This window comes from Thunnus thynnus, chromosome 6 (assembly GCF_963924715.1).
Source record: "Thunnus thynnus chromosome 6, fThuThy2.1, whole genome shotgun sequence".
NCBI lineage: Eukaryota > Metazoa > Chordata > Actinopteri > Scombriformes > Scombridae > Thunnus > Thunnus thynnus.
Genome location: NC_089522.1, coordinates 8960130 through 8980951, shown reverse-complemented (window position 1 = coordinate 8980951; position 20822 = coordinate 8960130). Strand labels below are relative to the sequence as shown.

The window sequence follows — 20822 nt, the reverse complement described above, 5'->3', positions numbered from 1 at the left end:
GCTGCTTTTGCAGACAACTACCTGTGTTTCTCAGAGAAGCTCTTGATGAGCTGTAGCATGGAGCTGTCTGCCACCAGGTCCAGAGGACTCTTGCCCTTGTGGTTAGCGTAGCTGATGTCAGCCCCTTCCTGCGCTAGAAAACAAGCGATAGCTGCGCCAACACTCAGCTCGGTATTCCCCAGAAGACCCGAAGCATTCAGCTGTCAATACAGAAGATGACGATGGGAAGAGAGGATGGGAAAGACAGAAAAAAGGAGAAGATGGTGTCAAAACAAAGATACAGCTGGTCCTGCTCACGATCCCACTTGATAAAACTAGGAAAACAAGATGCCAGTGGGCCTTGGACTGAGTATTAAAACCCTTTTCAACAAACATGCTCTCAATAAGAACTGATCTTGTGCCAATGATAGAAGCTGAAACTTAGTCAAGGACACAGCTGATTATAAACTAACAAAAAAGATAATTGAAGTAAAACCAGTGCAATCCAGCTAAGGCTGATACACAAACCCAAATCTAATCAGCAGTGAAGAACTCCCCTAATAACTCATCTGCTGACAGTGGCCAAAAAAGCCCTTAGCACTTAAGTCTCACCACCTTCATGGCTGTGTGTGTATTTGTGTGTGCGTGTTGGTCTGGCAGGTGCCCAGGATGTTGAGAGGAGCTGCAGTGTTTGCGGTCATGTAGACCAGAAAGGACATTTTTCATTGGCGCAATGATATCAACACCTACTGATTTAACAGTATTTAAAGTGCTCATATAAAAAAGAAGCAGGGAGTCAGGTCTTTTAATGAGCAATATTAAACTAGTTCTTGTGAGTCATCAGCTCTTTGAAAAGCAGGAAAGAGATTAAAAGAGACATTAGATTTCTGATCCCCATCACCAGATGGATACAGTTACAATGTTAACGTCCGTTTAAGAAATCCTCCCATGAGTGTTTAAAGCCGCTCTCGTCAATTTTGAACTTACATTCGTCAGGTCACCTGTAATACAACTCCAGATTAATGTTGTGATAATCTTGTTTTATGTCTGTTATATGTGGAAATAGGCAATTGTTGGCTAACACGTTAGCTGTATCAACTTTATAAGGTGATTTTATGTCAGTGTTGTGTTTCCAACTTGCTGTGCTTCCCCCAAGTGGCCAAAAAAAATCTATTAATGTTAGTTTAATCTTAAAAAAAACTGTTTCATAAAAGCTTTCTTTCTGCCAGCCTGCTTTGCCATAATGAATATTCACATAGCTGCACATAGTATTTGTTGACTGAAGTGGTGACTGACTGAGTGGGATCTTTCCCAACAGAATGACTTCACAGAGAAAAACAGACTACAATTCAAAATGTCAAATTGTCACATTAAGGACAGATAGACCAGAGGGAGGCCTGAGGATTCAGCGTCTCAGTCAGTAATATCTGTGCCTCTGAGGATGAATAATAGCACATGACTTCTTTTAGATTCCTTAGATTAATGGAGTGTGGTTTCTGTCCAAGGTTTAGACATCAGGATCAAGACATCCTCCTGGGGGGAAAATGACGTGGTGCGTTCCCACCGTACACCCTGAGCTCCTTCTCTACCAAATCTATATCACTACAGTAAGTGGGCCCTCTTCACCTCTAAACCCTTCAGCACTTCCTCTTTCCATTCAACATACCATCACTCTCAGTCTCTTGCCAATACTCTCTTTTAAAGATATGAGATTAAAATCAAAGACGAGGTAATCAAAGATGAAAATAAATCCTGAATGCTGAGGCTTAATTGTATGTATTGAACCTGCTTTACCTTACACACCACTTCACTGCACTCTTACCTCGGGCTGTGATTGATGATATATATCGTGTGATGATAGAAAAATGTCTATCGTTTCATATTATTCTCTATTGTTTATTCCGTTGTGTCGCAAATCACACGCAATATATTTAATCATTTGGAGTCTGTCCATCTTTTGCACAGATTACATAAATAAATTCCTCTTCTTGGTTTTTTTACTCACGAAGCTTTTATTGCACTAACAGTAACATAGTGACGTATTTGTCGTCAACTCTAGTGCTTCACCTGGTTCATTGTCTCTCCTCTGCTTCGCTGCTGAGCCCCACCCTCGGTGAACCACAGAGAGCAGAGGAGAGTAGCAAAACCATAAATGAAGGCAAAACGCTGTAAAGACTGTTTATTTATGTTATTTACCTAATTTATGTGCACTTGTTTCATTTCAGCGCAGTGTGAGAGTCTCTACTGCGTTTTGCTGTGATTCATGGTCGCGCTTGTTTCTCTCCTCTCCTCTGCAGTTTAGCGAGGGCGGGGCTGAGCTCTCTGTGTGTGTGCTGCACACACAGCGGAGCAGAGGAGAGACAGTGAACCAGGTGAAGCACTGGAGTTGACGACAGCTACACTCGTTACGTTACTGTAAGTGCAATAAAGGCTTGCGAGTAAAAAGCCAAGAAGAGAAATTTAATCCACGCAAAAGATGGACAGACTAATTCACAGAAAATGTGCTATATAGTGATATGTATTGTTAACGAGATATGAGATTTTTGGTCATATCCCATGGCCCTACTCTTACCTAATTACTTTCTCCTCCGTAAACCCTTCTCTCTTGCCCTGTTCACACAAGAGAGCCAAGTCCTTTCTCCTCAGTTAACCCTCTCCTTAAAGTCGTCCCGCTTGACTCACTTCTTTTCCCTCCTCTTACCTTTCATCCCGTCAATTACCAGGTAAAGCCAGCTAACTCCTTTATCCTAAATGAAACCCCCAGACTATAAGCAAATACCCTCACATTCCTTCATTCTGTTTTTGTTTACCATTCCCTCCCTGCTTAAATATTAAGTCTCTTCTTATCCCGTCAGTCTTTATTTACCCAACTATGAGCCTGTTTGTACCTCCTTAAGACCACATTAATCCATCTTCCCACCTTCAGTCTTAATTTACCTGCCTTTGGATCACCATCTACCCCTCATTCAGTCTATATTTACTCCTCTTTGAAAGTTTCATGTATTCTTCCTTTAGTTTATATTTACTGTGGATTCTATTTAGAAATACTCTCTTCAGCCTTTATTTATACTCTCTTAATTTAGCCGTTTTTTCCTCCTGTCTTCAACTTTTGACAGTTGAGTCATCTCTCCAGCTCATTTAGTCCTAACAATACCCTGAAATTCAGTGGTAATGCATCACTCAACATTTATAGTCACATTATCTGTCTCTGTGAAGGCAGATATATTTGTAGCTATCTTCGTGAAGTGCATTACTTTCTTCATATGAACAAAGATGCACAAAATGTCACAACTTTGACAAAAAGACTGTTGAAAATCAGGTCAGTTTAAGTTATATTTTATCTTATTTCCCTTAGTTTTCCCCTAAACCAGATAAAATAAAGTGTTGTGTTGACAACCAACTCCCCTCTGTACTCCCCATCAGTCCTCACCCTGCAGTAGAGCGATGTGGTGGAACACCCCTCGCTGCTTTCCTCCGTGCTGCTGGTTCCCACAGCGGGGCTGAGCATAACATTGGCCAACTGCGGGCGGAGGAGGGCTACGTGCATCGCCGTGTCACCGTCTTCATCCTCCATGTTAACGTCGGCGCCCTCAGCCACCAGCAGCTGCACCAGGTCAGTGTGGCCCTGCGTCACCGCCAGCTGCAGCGGCGTCTGGTTGCGGTTGTTGCGGATGTTGATGTCACAGCGTCCCTGGGGAAGAGGAGTAAAACAACTGATCAATTTCCTCTAGAACATAATAACGGGAAATCAAATGTTTCATTAAATTAAATGAGTACAGCTTGTTTGTTCCATATTCAGCAAAGAATGTAAAAGCTGCAAGAAAGAAAAAAACATGAAAACAGGATTTGCTCTTGTCTTCAGCTCACCTCCTTGATGAGGATCTCAGCGACATCGCGGTGGTTGTTGAGGGAGGCCAGATGCAGCGCGGAGAAGCCGTCGTCCTTCTTAACGTCCACCAGCTGCCGCGCTCGGCCCAGGATCTTCTCCGTGGCCCTGTCGCCAGGACAAACAACACAAGACTCAATTAACGCTGCGACAATGCATCTACAGCAACACCACTGCAGACAGTCTAACATGATGGAAGCCTACACCTCTCACAATATGGAGCGAATACTATCCTGTATCTCACTGTACTTGACATGAGCTTGGACAGAGACCCAGCTGCTGCAGAGTTGTTAACAAGCCGATCTAACAAGAGAACACTGAGGCACAATACGGCAGGCCAAGACTCCAACAGACAGCCAGTTCACACTAAATACAGCCAACTGACCTCCTGATGTCCAACTAACCCACATGAAAAAGACTGACCCCTACATCCAAGGTGTTACACATGTACATGTACACGTTAAATGCTAAAATCTTTCGAGCTCCAAAATTTGAATCATCCCCAGAGTATGAGTATCATGCATATGAGTGTTAACACAAGAGAAAGGCTGCAGAACTGTATATTATGAGGCCACATTCAGTGAAGAAAGACTATTAGAACTTTTTTTTTGTGATTCACGCAGCGGGCTGATGCTGCAGTGTGAGAGGCTGAGCAGCACTGTAGAGTTGTCCTCTGCTCTGTGGCTGAGCCTGCTTTATGACGTGTGAAATTGAAGCGGACAGCCTTAGCGAGCACCCAGGAAGCTGGCATGCCACCATGTGACATGACCAAAGCTTTCTATGGATGTTAGGTTAATGTTAATGTTAGCTCTGCTGGATTTCACTGTTTGGAAATACTGGTGTTGCTCATGTTGGTAAAGGATTCTGCTGTCAGTTTTCAGCAAAATGTATCGTAATGAAGCCAAAAGATGGACAACACACAAGGCATGCTTATTATTTCCAGCCTCTCAACATTAACTTACATCACTGGACAGATAATTATTCCATATTGATCCTTTACGGGGCAACTGGTTTGACCACCAACACATTATTTTGCATTGTTAATGCAGCTTTAATTAAGGTAACTAACAAATTATACGGTTTGCAGTCTAATTAGCAGCAGATTGCTGATACATTTTAAAGGCATCACTGAGAGCATAAGGTGCTTTGTTACATGTATAGTCACATACAGTCAGGATCTCCTCTGGCTTGTATTATTAAGGATGAAGGCTGTTGGGGAGACATTGTGCTGGAGGTCATTGGTACCTGCAATGCAGCTCTGCGTGTGGGTGTGTGGTGATTGATAGGCGGAGATGCTGTGCTTGCTTCGGATTCTTTATAATCATGACTGACTGAATCTCCAGAGAAGATTCATTTGACTAAAGAGCTCAACCTCACGGTTCTGAAGGAGCCTTTCTGATTGAATAACAGTCATGTCAGTTGTGTCACCTTTTTACCCACTATGCCTCACTTCTCTGCATTATTTCCATAATCGTTACTCTTGTGTGTTCATGAATATTCAGTTTTGTGCTGACATGCTCTCACACTCAACAGCTAGAGGGCATCTCGGGCACCCTGGTAATGACTTTTCTAGAGACTGGAGTCATCATTTAGTTATTTTTGTGAGTTTGCGTCATACGTCTTTGTAACTTGTGCCTTGATCAAAGCTTGGTAAAGGAAATGTACTGAAACAGGGAGTAAATGTGACTCAGGAAGGGAAAAAAACAATGATGATTCCTTGGATAATTTGCTATGAGATGCTGTGAAGTTGATCTGCTGTGTGTCCGACATTTTACACTGTACTGTCAAAGGCACAATATAACCTCAGAAAGACAAGAGTAAGTAAGAAGTGGAAGTTACAGAAAACAGAAGAAAACAATGTGTTGTGGGGAACAAAAGGGATCTGGTGAAAGTGAGGCGACAACAAAGAAGCTACGAGCAGTTGAGATTACAGGAAAGAGGGAGAAAGACGGCCAAGTTTTCTTTCTTTTCAAGTAAATACAGTAAACAGACAAACCATCATGAACATCCATTTGCCTCTTATATCAGGCTGAAAACTCCAGAAGAAATCTGGCCGCTTGCCTCGTTTCTTTTTCTTTCCCAGGACTGTTTGTGTACTTGGCCTCTAGCCCTCTTTTTCCATTTCCTCACAATAAATAAATACTCTAATAAACAAAACATTCTCCTCTTTCTGTCTCAAAAAACCAAAAAAGGGCCACATCTGCTCACGGGAACTCCAAACAGTGTTGCATGAAACTAAAAATCAATTTATGGACGGTCTTAACTTTCAAAGCTGAGGACAGTAAAAATCCCAGGCAAAGGTACATGTCATACTTTGGTGGTTGTACATAAAAAAGGTGGATAAACTATTAATGACGTAATAGAATAATAATATAATAATGAAACTCCATAACTATATACTTGTACTTTATAAAAAAAACTCTTTAGAATACTATTAACCTTTAATTTACACCACAAAGATTTAAGTCGTCTTCAATCTGATGCCTGAGTACATTAAACTATATATGATAATCTGTATTTAAGACAGGTAACAAAGTAAGAAAAAACACACAGTAACTGGCTGGTATCAATGTAGTGTCTGCCTGCTGATGATATATGAATGAACCGGTGAACCAAGCTGATCCTGAACACTGTAAATCCTGTGTCTCTACTTTTGGTGCAGCGGCTGATGTCAGGCTAAATGAATGCTGGGGAGTGCAGCAGAAACTCCCAGCACTGCACATATGACACTTGCCAGAACAGATCGGACATTTATTTAATGACTGTCTACTGCGGCCTCCACGCCCGTTCTTTTTCCTCTCTGACTTGCAGTTATTGCTTGCAGACAGTCTTTTTTTTCTCTGCTCAGTTGACATTTATCAATATATTGCACTTATGTCGAGAGCAGCCCTGGGTTTATACGTTTTTTTATAGGACAATTCTCGGGGTTTTTACAAAAGCTGAGCTCCTACAGCCTCGAGGAAGGGGCTGGTTGTTGACTGGTTTAGTACTTGACAGACTGGCACAAGCAGAGTCTGCAGGCAAATAACCAACCACGCAATGTACTCACAGCCTGACATTTTTAACTGATGACAATAACAGGGCTCCTACTCTTTGGAATATAAGTTTCCAGGATATTATCCATCAAATTACATCAGGCAAACTTTAAAAGTCTCTGATTGAAACCTTGAATGAAGTGGCATCGCTTTAGGGAGGAAATTTATGGGGATGCTGGTGTTTTTCATTCTTGCTTCCTTTTCTTCATGGCACCTCTTAAAAAAGAACCAGGGACAATTTTCCATCGCCTGGTTTTGTTATAATTTGGGAAGGAAAGTTCAAATGAGGTCGTAAAAGCCCTGAAGCATGGAAGCAGGAACCTCACCATGGTCAGACAGACTTTGTGTACTGTGAAAAATATCAGCACTTAGAAGTCACTCAGTCCAGTAAGAAGACTTAATATCTTTTTCATTTTTCAAACAGGTGGAAAAATGATATTTCCTTTACCTTAGAAAAATGATCTGCCTCTACATTGACATGTTACAAGACCTTGACTGCGTTGGAAACAACACAGTTGAGATTTTTACTTAAGAAAGATACGTTTTACGTGGAAATAATGCAAATAAATCACCTGTTGTGGTGGTTTTTGGAGCATGGAACTGCAATAAATCAATTGTACTGCTGAAAGCATCAAGGAAACTAATATAACAGATTAAATCAACTCTAGTCAGCTGCAGCGATGCATGCAATATATCTATGATGATCTGATGGTGAAGTGTACATAGTCTTAGAGTGTCATATCTTTCATATCTCTGTGATGCAACATGCACAGAGGAGGACACGGGCACAGCAAAAAGGAGACAGACATAACAGTTGTGTTTGAGGGAAGAAACCTTATCATTGTGAGAACATTCAGCTACCTACTGTGTTTTTCCCTGTCTGGTCGGTGCCCCGTCAAGGCTCAGTTTGCGATTAAGCACTTCCAGTGTCAACCAGCCTAAACCCAATGCAGTCACAAGACAATGGAGCCTTTGTGACAGGTGTCAGGAAGGCAGCCTTGATGTTTGGCCTCAAGCACCTCGGTGTAAATTAAAATGGCTGAACAGATCTTTCACCAGCTCTCCAATAGTGTCACTGTGGGAGACTCGGTTTTAGCAAGGATTACAATGCATACAGCCATTTTTGGGGGAATTAAGGCATGATAGTTGATATTTTCATAAAAATAAATGTGTTTTCATTCGTCTTTCTAAATAAGCACTGAGGCACAGCAGTGACATGACCTCTAGCCGAGTCATGAGAGCTTCAAGGGTTGCTGTTAAAAACAGTGCTGAATACTGTAGGTCTTTCCTGGGAAAAACGACTGGCTCCCTGTTTAGAGTTTGTTTGGATTTTTTTTGAAGTTTTCCTCACTTCTGAATCCCAAATCCTCAAGCTCTGCTTTGCTACATTAAATATAGTTTGTGGAAAAATTTGAACGACAGGTCAACATGTATGGAAACTAGATGGTTGAATAGCAGCCTGCTGACAGCAGCAGAAGCTGCGTGGGAGATTAGCTCTCTGTCTGTAAAGAATAATGTTGAGAGTTGACCTTTGAGTCCCCATTTGAACACACAGGAGAGATTCCCACACACACACACACACCCATAACCTTCATTTCCAAAGCTCACATCAGACACCTGCATTTAAACTACTAAGACACTGAACAACTGAGCAGATTGAAGGGAATGGACATGACACACTGACAATGACTTTCACACATCTTAGAGGAATTCTTGACAACAAGCTAGATTTAGAGAATGCACACCTGGATACTACGGCTATCACCTACGTCTGTCCAGACTGAGTGGCTGACAGGATCACTCTATATTGTCCAGATTTATATGAAAAAAAAAAACACTGGAAATAATAGAGATGATCCTGACTGGACTGAGAGAAAGAGAGTTAACTCCTCAAGTCAAGTTATTGATAACAGCACTCCAGACTTCTGGTGATTTGTTCCTAATGTTAACTTTATCACCACATTTACCATTATTGTCATTATGTATCATGTTGAGTCACATGTGGAATGTTTCTTAAACTCAATTTCTACCAAGTGACAACCACCAAGGCTGAATGTTGAAGCCTTTGCAAACATACAATAAGATGCAGTTCCTCTAATGCCACTGGGATGTTAACTCCAAGAAAACCTCAACTGTATCAAAGTTCTTGAGAAAACACCCACACAACTTCTCTAAAAAAATACATAGTTAAGACATTTTTTTCCCCACTATGTTTTGTGGTCAATTCCTAATTTAACTTCCTACTTACTATGTGCATCTGGCTCATCGTTCAAGCTATGATCTTTACTCACAGTTTGTTTCCTTTGAGGGCAGCGTGGTGCAGCAGGTTGAATCCTCGGTGGTTCTGCTGGGTGAAGTCGATGTTGGGCACCACGACCAGGATCTCAATAATATTGCGGAAATCTTTAGAAATGGCGTCATGGAGCGGTGTGTCCCCATATGAGTCCTGATTGGGGGAGAGAAAAATGGACACGCAGCACAGTGAGTGAGGCTGTTGCACATATCAGAAGCTAAAGTGGTTCTGCAGGTTTTTGGGTCTTTTCTTGAGGCGTGTTGAGACATGACACAGCAAAATGCAAAATACTATTAGCAGATTAGATTTGTTATGATGGAAATCGTATCAATTACAGTTGCTTAGTAGAGAGAAATTGAACTTTGTTTTCAAAACAGCATTATTAACCACTAGATATCTATAGTACTATATCATATGACTATTACAATGATAGTTGAATATCTATAATACATCTATAACAGGGGAGGCTGGTCCATAGAGGCAGAGGAGGTTGCTCCTCCTCTATTTTTTAGAGCCAACAGGAAGCTCAAGATACAAAAAAAGAGTTATTGGTTGAAATACACCATTACCAAATCTCAGTATCATTTATAAAACTAGTGCAGTGCCCGTTCAAAACGTGCCTGTTCGGAACGGGCCAGGTGCTTATTATGCTCACAGGTCAGAGCCCAGAAGCCCCGCCCCGTTGTGATGTGACAGTGTTTATATCAAACAGCCCCCCGCTGTACTCAGACATGGAGCTGAGCAGCTCGCTGTTCGCTTGTTTATTCGAAGTTTGTTAATATTAAACGTGTCGCATGTCCAAATTGCACCAAAAGAGCATCTGCCTCCACAGTAAATCACCTGTTGAGTGTTTGATGGTTGTTTATTTGTGCTTTAGAACGTAACCGCCGTGAAACAATCAGAAAATAACATTTTTATTTCTGTCATTCACAGGCTTTCTCTCTCTCAGACAAAGCTTTCCAGCCTGCTACTGTATCTACCATATACTATATACAGTCTATGGTAGATACAGTAGCAGTCAAAAGTTTGGACACACCTTCTCATTCATTTGATTGACAAACTGTGCCCAAACTTTTGACTGGTTCTGTACATACACATAGACACCCCAATGTAAAATCAGTAAAATCAGCCTTTATTTGCTTTCTTATTCTTTTGATTGTTTTTTAAAGACACAAACAAATCACATGTGCACTTTCCACATGCAAACAAAAACAAAGTCTGGGCTGCTATTCCATGTTTTTAGTTGAGCAGCCTCGCTGCTCAAGCAGAAAAAAATGCTGTTAGTGAATTCCAGGCCTGGTTGCAGGCATGTTAGACAGTCTGGAAAATGCCCTAAAAGAGACACTAAATTGCCTTAATGAGGGCTGAAATGATGCAGGGTCACAGTCAGATACCATAAATGTTTGAATTTGTGTGTGTTTATGACAGCTTGAAAGGGCAATGTGTGAGATGCACATGACATATGTAGAGCAAATGACTGACTCTGCCAGAGAAGGTCACTTATTGGCTACCCAGACTCTCACTCACAGCTTGAACCCCAGTCATTGGCTGTATGCTTAGTCATTGAGCTCCTTCTGTGATCACTCCCGACAAGTAAGTGAGCCAGAGAGGGGCAGGATGAGGGTTTTGTAGAAGAAATTACTTGATTCAAATTGATTACTTGATCCCTGACACATGGATTATGTTGCACAAGTAGTTTTACAGAGTTTTTATAGATGTTTTGATATTGGTTTGCTGTCATAATGAGCATGTGTTCAATAATAGTATATTGGTGGTTTTACAGTGTATAAAATTAACTTACACTGCTCAGGCACTTTCAGTATAGATTTAATTAAAGTAAAACACATGTATCTATTACTTAATCTTAGGTACAGGCCAAACCAATATGGGTTATTGCCTAAAAGAACATCTCTTATCACACATGATGCAAATGGCTAAAAAAGTGAAAATGGACATTAGAAAAAAAACCAAAGTCTTAGATCAGGGTTTGTAAGGTGAGACATTTTAATCAAAGGATAGTTTGCAATAGTAAGTACGGCAGGTCTTCTCACCTGGAGATTGACATCAGCTGAGTGTTCTGTCAGAACTCGCACCACGTCAGTGAAGCCCTTGTTGACGGCGATGTGGAGCGCCGTGCACATGGAGTTGTTCAGAAGGTTTACATTTGCCCCCTTGCTCAATAGCAGCCGAGCGATCTCTGCCTGATTACTACACCGAAACAAACAAACAAAGACACACACACAGATTAATCCTGCCGTTCATTTCTGTTGAATGACTCAACCTGTCCAAAGAGTGTTTTGAATTAAACTAATTCAAACCACGTCCTCACCCGAAGGCAGTGTAGTGCAACGCTGTGTCTCCATCTTCATCCTTGACCTCGATGGAGCTGTTGGCCTGTAGCAGGGCCTTCACCACCTCCATGTGACCTTGGTGTGCAGCGACCTGCAGTGCAGTCTTGCCCTGGTTCTTGATATCCACCTGCCAGGAACACAAACATGGTTGAATATTCATTAGAGGAGGAGATGGCCTGGACACTAACAGAGCTGAACTTAGACTGGCTGGAAGTAATCTGAGCCTGAACAGCAGCCACGTTCGTCACACACATGATACATAATCCTAATAAGTAGTGTAGTCATCACCATGGATAAGCAGAAATGTAATCAACAACACTACAAATATGTACTTATTTATTTTATTTTAATTTAATTGTACAACATGTTGTTACTTTTCTCACTAACTAAAAAAAAACAACTCAGGGAATATTAGACACAACAGAATGGATTAAGTAAAAACAGGTTAGTTATTTTATCTATAAAGTTTCGCCATCATATATTGTGAAAATGTACAATATTATGACACTACAAAATACCATGCACTGTGACAAAAGATTTATTTATATTGCCCACACCTGCCACTGTACTACCTACATCTAAGTTCAAATCCAAATGATAAAAGCCATGATGTTAAACATGATGACAAAAACCATTTATGATAGATATATGATTTGTTTTTTATAGACTCTACAGTATCACACATTTTAAGGGTTCAAACTCCAAACCATCAAGAATTTTATGACTAATACTCAGAGATATGATGAATTATCGGTGTATTTTATACAACTGTTAACGCCTGATTACTTATTAACCTATAATGTCGCTGGCCTTCTCATGTTTTTATGTTCTATAAAAGCATTCTTGCTTTTGCTACAAGACTAATTTGGATTACAGATGAGTACAAATGTGAGTTTATGTGTGCGGGTGATCTGATTTTTTTCAGGATCCAGTTGGAACATAGAGTACATCATTGTGGCAAATATCTTTTTTCTTTTTTTTGATGTCTCAATATCCTCACGGTTGACTGCTGAAATCTGAATTGAACTGAATGAGACGGACAACAGCCAACGAACGTCGGTACAAGAAAAGGAAAAAAGTAGAGGATGTGGTGCATGAGCTCTGCTTCTCCCTGCATTCTTTGGTTCCAGGCCTCTGCTATAAAACCAAGACACAGAGACTCCAGGACTGTTTCCCTCCAAAATCTACCAAACTCTGCATCAAAGCTAAGAAAACCTACTTGTGATGTGAACAGAATGATTTTGTGTGTTGGAAAAATTTGTGCATGTTCGTTTGGCCTTTGAATAATATCGTTGACGTTTAATGACAGTATAACATCTGTTTCATTTGTGCTAGACGTGCCATGTTTGGTGACATTCAATGACATAAAAGCTGACTTTTCTAAATTGGATATTGGACCGGTGTGCAGTATGAAAATTTTAATAGTCCATTATCCGAGTCTTTAGCTTCATCAGACAGGTCGGAAAATGTCTGTATAAAGCGTCGTTTGCCTTATCTGGCTCACTCAGTCACTCTGGGCTTCAAATTCCCCACCCCCCCCAGTCCTGGTGTCCTGGTGAAAAGAGCTCTTGGAACAGGCAGTGGACTGCAGCAAAGAGAGGGATTGCTGCACTAACCTTGTCAGGATACTTCTGCACCAACTCCCGCACTTTGTTGGCACTGCCGTGTGCTGCCTCGATGACCAGCCGGCTGGGATTGTCCTGCTCTGTGGACTGAGACAGCAGCTTCTCCAATACAGAGATGACAGTACCTGAACAGAGATATAGGTAGATGGAGAAGAGGGGCGGGGGAAACGGAAAAGAACAAGGTTGGGAAAAGGGGACAGACAAGAGGGACAAAAGGATTAATTTAGCTTAAAAAGTCTAATGTTAACAACATGCTTAGAAATGGTGCCACAGAGCCTTCCAGAGACCCAAAATAGCACCACAAAGACACAGCTTTTATCTGGTTTGTTCAGCTGAGTTCATTGAAAAACCACAGGAATGAGTCAAAATGTCCCTCCATGCAGTGCAATCTGACCACACACACGCTCACAAACACACAGACACAACACTCTGTTGTCAACCTCCCATCCGCTGAGGTGAACACATGCACAGAATAGATTTAGTCATGATTAAGAGACTGCTGAGAACTTCTGACATGATGACAAATGTCTGTTGTGCTGCCAAAGCCTCTCGCTGTCAACATGCAGGATCATGACATCCTGCAGAGAAGAACATTTTAAAAAAACGGACACTCAGACCACACACAGCTGAAAAGAGACATAAAGAAAGTGGCCTTGAATGTGGCCTTGAATGCGCATGCACGGCAGAGACAGAGCTGGAATGAGAACAGGGGGAGAATGAATGAACGAACGCGGAAGGTAAAGCTGGAGCTGGAGTGTTAGAGATGAGCCCCCTTGTCCCGGCAGAGGCCTTACTTCCAGATTCGTTGGGGTTCTCAGCTGTCATAAGGTTGGCGTCCACCTCCACGGGCTGGGCCGAGAGGCACGCTGGGTTGAACGTCCATGTCTGGCCTCCAAACGCCACTCGTAGGTCACCATCTGCATATACTTTCAGCACCTTGCCGACTTGACCAAGCACCTGAGGAAAAAAAACAGGGAGTGAGGTGGATGTGTGGCTGAGAAAGAGCCTTTGAAAACAAGGCAGACGGCTGACTGGGCTGAATAAATAAATGAATAGTGGAAAAACGGATACTAATTATGGTTTTACATGACTAATGTCTGTCCCTCTTTCATTAGGTAAATAAGCAGGCTCCATTCAAGGAAACGGCTCTAAACTTGATTACTTCCTGATGTACACCCAAGTTTGGTGAATCACGTCACTCTTAATTGAGAGGGATGTCTGCCAAATAAAGACTTTAACAAGTGACACAGTTAACATTATGCAGACAGACAGAGTCAGGACAAAGTCATTGTTTTGCAAGTCACAGTCTTGGTTGTAAAATCCAGAGTCAAGTCCCACACCAAGACCAACAAGTCCTAAATGAAGCCTAGGTGTTAAAACTTCTTTTTCAAGTCCTCATAATGCGTCCTTAACTAAATTCATTCCCGTTTAAAATTTTTAAACAGAGTATCATTTTGTTTTTTTAATTATTACTCTGAAATACATTTTATAACATTTAAAAGCAAAATGATCAGATGCTTGGTATGTTATTCCTGAGATTGTTTTGCATGTTGTATGGTTTTTTTTTGGACCACAGCAAGGTCTTTACATATGAATGTGATAATCTGAGGTATAATCTGTTGTAGCTGCTAGTGTGCACTGCCAAACGTACCTTTACGTACTACTCGGCGCAATGTGATTGGCTTCTATCAGACTATTGGAAGTAAACAAATTGCCAGGAAAACAATGTTAATTTGCAACACGCTTTCTTTTTATAAAATATGTTTTTATTTTATCGGTTTCGAGAGGACAAAGTCAAATAACTTAAGTATCTTTTTATTTTGTCAAGTCAAAAGTCAAGTTGACTTATTATCTCCAAGTCATTGACTCCAGTCCATGTCTCTGTCAGAATATGAATTCAACCTTCATAACTAAATGCTAAAATACCATGAATCACTAATATTATCAGGCATACAGTATATCATCAGGCTAAATGAGCATACAGGAGCCATGCTGTCTGTCCACTCTCCATGGCCAGCCTGCAGTCTCTTGACACTCTCCATGTCCTCCAATACTCTTACAAGTTCGCCGACCCCAAACGTGTTCACCTGGGGGTAAGAGACACAAAAGATATTAACATCAACTGAAAACATACTGTTGGACCAACTAGACTACTGCTAAACTGAAGTTCTGAACTCTGTCAAATCTTCCGGCAGAAACATATCTATAACTTGGTACCTTGGTGAGGGCTCCAGGATGGAAAGTCCAGCGGATGTTGTTGCTGTACTGGACTCTGACATCTCCTCGGTCAGTGATTCTATGAACAGTCCCGATCCGGCAAATGTACTGCAAACACAAATAGGCTGTTTCACCCTGGGTCTCCCTCTGCATGGCTATGACCTTAATGTTCCCTTTAGCAGCTGTGATTTGAGGGTTGTATGCTCTGTTTCCTTTCACTCTGTTGCACATCAATGTCCATCTGAGCCACTTACATAAATATTCTGTACGCCAGCTTCAAGAGGCACGTGTGTTTTGACTGTGAGGCCATGTTTGTCCAAACCATAGAGAGCACATACTACACAGCCAGGACAAAGACTTCATAGTAACTTGTCGGAAAAAAACAAGGGAAGTACACGCTGTACTTCTTCATTATAGAACTCAACAGGGAGTTATGTAAAGCCTATTGTTAACATGTTTGGAATTGTGTGAAGATTGTGTTTGTCTTGCTGGCAGACGAGAAGACTTTAATACCTCTGCCATTTTGGGGTTCCACCCTCCGTGGCCCTCCTGCATCTGTCGCAGAATGTCCACCTCCAAGAGACATTTGACCTTGTCGCCCTGCTGGAAGGAGTGGCCGTCAGCACTCTCCTGGCGCTGCAGCTCTGCGTGCTCTCCTGGATGGACAGACGTCAGCATCAACAAAAAGGCGCCGACTTGCGAGGGTTTTTCAAAGTCAAAACCAGCAATACTTTGAGTTCAAAGTCAGTCTATATTTAGTAATGTCTAAGAATGTCATGCAAAAATACAACCGAACATTACAATAATAAAGGGCCGACAAGTTTTTGATGAACGTGTTCCTACATCACACAAAAATGATTTATCAGTTGACCACCATATCAGTACATAGTGCCATAATAGACTAGAATCACATCTTTCATGTAGGCCAGTATCTGTTCAATATACTGCTTTACCCCTAATTGTGCAGTGTGACCTATTGAACTGAGAAATGGATGAGGAATACATACTTTGAAAACAGGAATCTGTCTTACCGAGCTTTGGTAGGTGGTCTTTGTAATAGAAGCCTCCTTGGCCATCAGACACGTATTTGAGGTCTACCTTGCCCTTGTGGCCCATTCGGTAGACATTGGTGGTGCCATTAGACCAGGTGACACTTGCCACGCTGCGACCAGACTCTGTGTCCCAGCCACGAATGTCCACTACCTTCCCAACCTTACCCTCCCCGCCTACACACACAAACACACATAAATGCACACAAACACACACACACAAATATACAGGAGACAACAGTGCATCAGTGTATGTGAGGGAAGGAGGACGCAAAGACAAAGAGAAGGAAATCTGCGTATTAAAGAAAGAAAAGTCCTGACATAAAGAGAGTGGATTTTGGTGCGTTGTGATCAGGAGAAAAATATGTGAACGACACATGTGATCACAATACGTAAACATCTGGTGAGAATGGAAGGCAGCGATTGTACGACATGAGGCAAATGAGATGACAGACAGAAGTGTGAGAGAAAAGTTTTCCCTGTAGGGACATAAACTGCAGAGTGTCAAAGTCATTCACTTCCATTTTCTAGAGCCAGATCAGTGCTATGTGCTTCCTCCGTGGATCTGAAACCTGACAAAACACAAGTCCCCTTTCTTGATTCGAGTACAAAAGCTTCAAACTGCAAGATTCACCGTTAAACAATGAACATTTCAAAGCTACATTGTTAAACCAGTGACCCGAAAGACTACATGGTGGGCTGGGGGTTTCTGAGCATGCTCAGAGCGTCCTGTATGCACTTACCGCATACACCATTTAAGCCTGATGAGTGACTTAACCAAACCCCAGGGTGTTGATTTCAAAGACACCAAAAGGACATTTTGACTCATTCGCTCTAGCCCAGAAAAGGGAGCGTTGCTATTCTCAGAGACAACGATGACCCCGGACCAGGAAACATAAAGATATATTAACATTCCATCTTTCCCTAAAGGGAACATTCAAGGGCTTTAATTTAGCCCGCTGATGTGGATGATTGTTTTCAATTGCTATTTAGACTATTCAAACATCAACCAGTGGAGACTATTTGTATCTGAGAGAGAGGACATTTTTCAAAACAACAACAGTGTAGACTCGTGGTTTGTCACATAATAAACATATTAACATGGAAGCCATGAAAACACAAATCTCAACTCTCTACTTTCTCAACACTGGCAGCATAGATTATAATTTAAGCGAAGTTTATTCTTCTCAGTTTATGCCACTACACAAGGCTGGAAGGAGAAAAACAAAGAACAAATGTTAATGAACAAGGACTGTGAAAAGACACAGACACACATCTGTGGAACAGACTCAGATGAGTCACTGGCAATATAAATGCACGCAGACACATATTAACACAACATTTCATGGGTTAATGAAATGTGAGGTTAGAATGTTATTATGGGTTGCGGATGGTGAAACACTTTGAAGAGGTACAGCTCCATGGTCAAGAAGGTAGGGGGCCTGCTGAGTTGGCAGCGCCGGGTTAGTGGTAAGAGCAGTACCCCCACACACCACTCACCGTCTTGGTTTCCCCAGTCCCAGTCAGGTCCACGAACCACTTTAACCCCCTGGAAGATTCCTTTGAGGATGATCCGCGGGAGGTTCTGCCTCGGTGCCAAGCTCACTCTGTGATAAAAGCATGGAGACACAGCTGAGCAAACTGCTCTACTTAACGTTGTCTGAGACAACGTTAAGACTTGCTATCAAATCTTAAATACAATACTTTGTTGAAATATGTATATTACAACCCCAACAAAAATGTCTTCTCTTGATAATAAACTCAGTAAGTGGTATAAAAAGCCATATCAACAGAATCTGTGACTGGTCAAGCTAGACACATGACCCAAAAGCCATGAAAACAGAAAAAATTCAGTATCACAATATTTTTTAGCAAATACAATTTACAAATTTACAACAATATACATCAGTACGACGTCATGTTTAAGGATGCAAATAAACACTTAATCAATTAACAATAAATTAATCATTAAGAGCATTTTAATATTAATCATCAAGGAAAAACATCCTTGATGGAAAGTTTATTCACAGCAAAACCCAACAAAATTTGCTGTTCCTGCAACCTGACAACACATAATTCAAAGACTGATCCTGTGCAACTTACAGGCTTTCCTGGAGAGCATTAAGACTTAACATGTAGGACACTTAAAGCCTAACCTACTCTCGTATGAAAGAAAAAGGCTTTAGGCTACAAATGCCAACTGTATACTGAGTAGAAAATAACAATAAAATGGGCTGCCATGATCTCCTGACAACAGCACTAAAGGAAGCTTGAGTTTTCATGTATACAAGCTTACTTTTATTTACATTCAACTTTCTTCAAACAAACTACACAGCGTGTATCCTGACATGCTGAATAAATTAAGTAGGAACCCTCATAAAAACCTGAGAAACCTTTTATGGAATTTTTTGAAACTTGAATTGTTAACATCAGTCGTCTTCTTCGTTTCCTCTTTTATTAGCACATTGCTGCCTGTTTCATGTCACCTTGCGCATGTATACAGATGTGCGTCCTACTGCGTATGCTGGTAGAACATAACATTCAAACAATACAGGAAACTGCTCACATTGATCTACTGATCCCGGTTGGCCACAATAAGCCAGTCCATCCTCTAAAAATCATACAGACTATTTAATAAAAACCAAAATCCTTGATGACATCTACTCTCATATTACATCCTTCATATTATACTGATGTTTCCAAGCTCCACCCTTTACAGAAGATTCATTTAGTTTGCTAAATGACGTCTATTCTGTGGTAGCTCTTCACAAAGTCAACATGAGATAAACAGGATAACCTACTTATCCAAAGTAAGACACCATCAACTCCGATCACACATCCAGACACTTAAATCAGACAGTCACATCCTCAAAAGCTGACATACCTTATGGTAAAGATTTGATCAGATCTTGGTGCAAAAGAGCTGCCTATTCCCATACTTTCTTGGCAAAATCAAACCTCAGCTTCCATTTCAACCAAACAGCTTTTTTGGATAGAGTCAAAATCATATAAAATCCAGTGTGATCAAAAGAAAAAGAGCCCAGTGAGAGTTGTTGTCCTCAGGAAGCCGCATAGAGGCTTTTGCCATGTGTCTCTCCAACGTTGGGGTTTTGCCTAGCTTTCCATGAATGCTTGAAGTTAGGCTTGGTCCCTTCATCCCTTGTCACTGCCCAGATTTTCCAGGTTCCTGGGAGCCACAGCAGGAAACAGCAGTACATTTGGCTCTTCGAGCCAACTAACAGTAAATCTCTGTGTGGGACTGAGCTTGGACAGGTCTGTGCTGAGAACGGTGTGTATCTGAAAACAGAGCTTTGAGCCTAATCCCTGGACAGCAGAGCTATCAGAAAGCAGGCCACCTCAGGGCAAAACATAGAGTGTGTGCCTACGTGCATGGACAGTATATACATGTCTATACATGTCTATATGTATATACACACATTTTACTGCAGTATTTCAAAGCATTACATTGCTTACGTGGCTGCCTTTTCAGAGATTTTCAAGAAATTCGAGATATAAATGGTACAATTGTGATCAGGCTAACTAAAACAATGGTTGGTTACAGTAACATTTCCTGAGTTGGTAGTATTAAGGGTCACGGAGAGAATGTAGCAAGCTGTGCCAATTTCCTGATGGCACGAAGCAGATGTAGTTCAGGCTTGAAGGACGGACTGAAAGCTACTAAGAGAACTGTTTATGACAGGGAGCACTGGCTCAGTAAGAGAAAAGACTATTCCTGAAACTTGACCCAAAATTGTTAAAGCATAAAGAGTATAAAGAGTATGCAAACTGACAGATATCCCTATTTCATGACAAAGAAACAATGACCTCAGTGTGTGACACGTCATGTCTTAGTGTAGCTACTCTGAGAAGCACAACAGCTCTTTCAAGGGATCAAGATTTCTAATCCTGCCTGACCAAATGTCACCTCTGCTCCAGACAGGATCAAGACAAGAGACCTACAACTACAGACACGCTACCTGGGTCAACCAAGCCAAGGGTTAGCTTTACTCTTTCTTGAAATTAAAGCAGTGGAAAACATAGCAAAACCATTTGTTTACAGAAATCAAGTGAACCAACAAATTCACAAGAGAAGAAAAAAGCATAAGAAAAGTGACTTGATAGAAAAATACAGTGAAGTTATGTATTCATGTAATGATAACAGTTGTGGGTGGCATGATGGCTCAGAGCTTTCACCTCAAAGCAAGATGGACCTAAGTTCAAATGTCAGTCCTGTTTGCAGTGTGCTTGTGGTAACTATACTACTGTAAAAATACAGATCCAAACAAGACCAAATTGAGTCTAACAAGACAAATCTTTAAAAACAAATGGTACAAGTAAAAAGTCTGGAATGGGAAAGTGTGTCCACACTTCTGACTGGTGCTGTACA

At 41.3% G+C, this 20822-nt stretch overlaps 1 protein-coding gene across 3 annotated transcripts in view; it reads right to left on the bottom strand.

The window, feature by feature from the left end:
- mib2 (MIB E3 ubiquitin protein ligase 2) overlaps window positions 1-20822 on the bottom strand; it is a 53023-nt gene that overhangs the window by 4466 nt on the left and 27735 nt on the right. For all 3 annotated transcript variants that reach the window (XM_067591555.1, XM_067591554.1, XM_067591556.1), the window contains 13 exons: window positions 17936-18042; window positions 16418-16612; window positions 15900-16042; window positions 15387-15494; window positions 15152-15256; window positions 13964-14126; window positions 13161-13294; window positions 11523-11671; window positions 11245-11401; window positions 9192-9346; window positions 3847-3973; window positions 3410-3670; window positions 22-200 (listed from right to left, as the gene is read on the bottom strand). In XM_067591555.1, coding sequence (XP_067447656.1) covers window positions 22-200; window positions 3410-3670; window positions 3847-3973; window positions 9192-9346; window positions 11245-11401; window positions 11523-11671; window positions 13161-13294; window positions 13964-14126; window positions 15152-15256; window positions 15387-15494; window positions 15900-16042; window positions 16418-16612; window positions 17936-18042 — 1983 coding nt within the window. The remainder of the gene's footprint in view (window positions 1-21; window positions 201-3409; window positions 3671-3846; window positions 3974-9191; window positions 9347-11244; window positions 11402-11522; window positions 11672-13160; window positions 13295-13963; window positions 14127-15151; window positions 15257-15386; window positions 15495-15899; window positions 16043-16417; window positions 16613-17935; window positions 18043-20822) is intronic.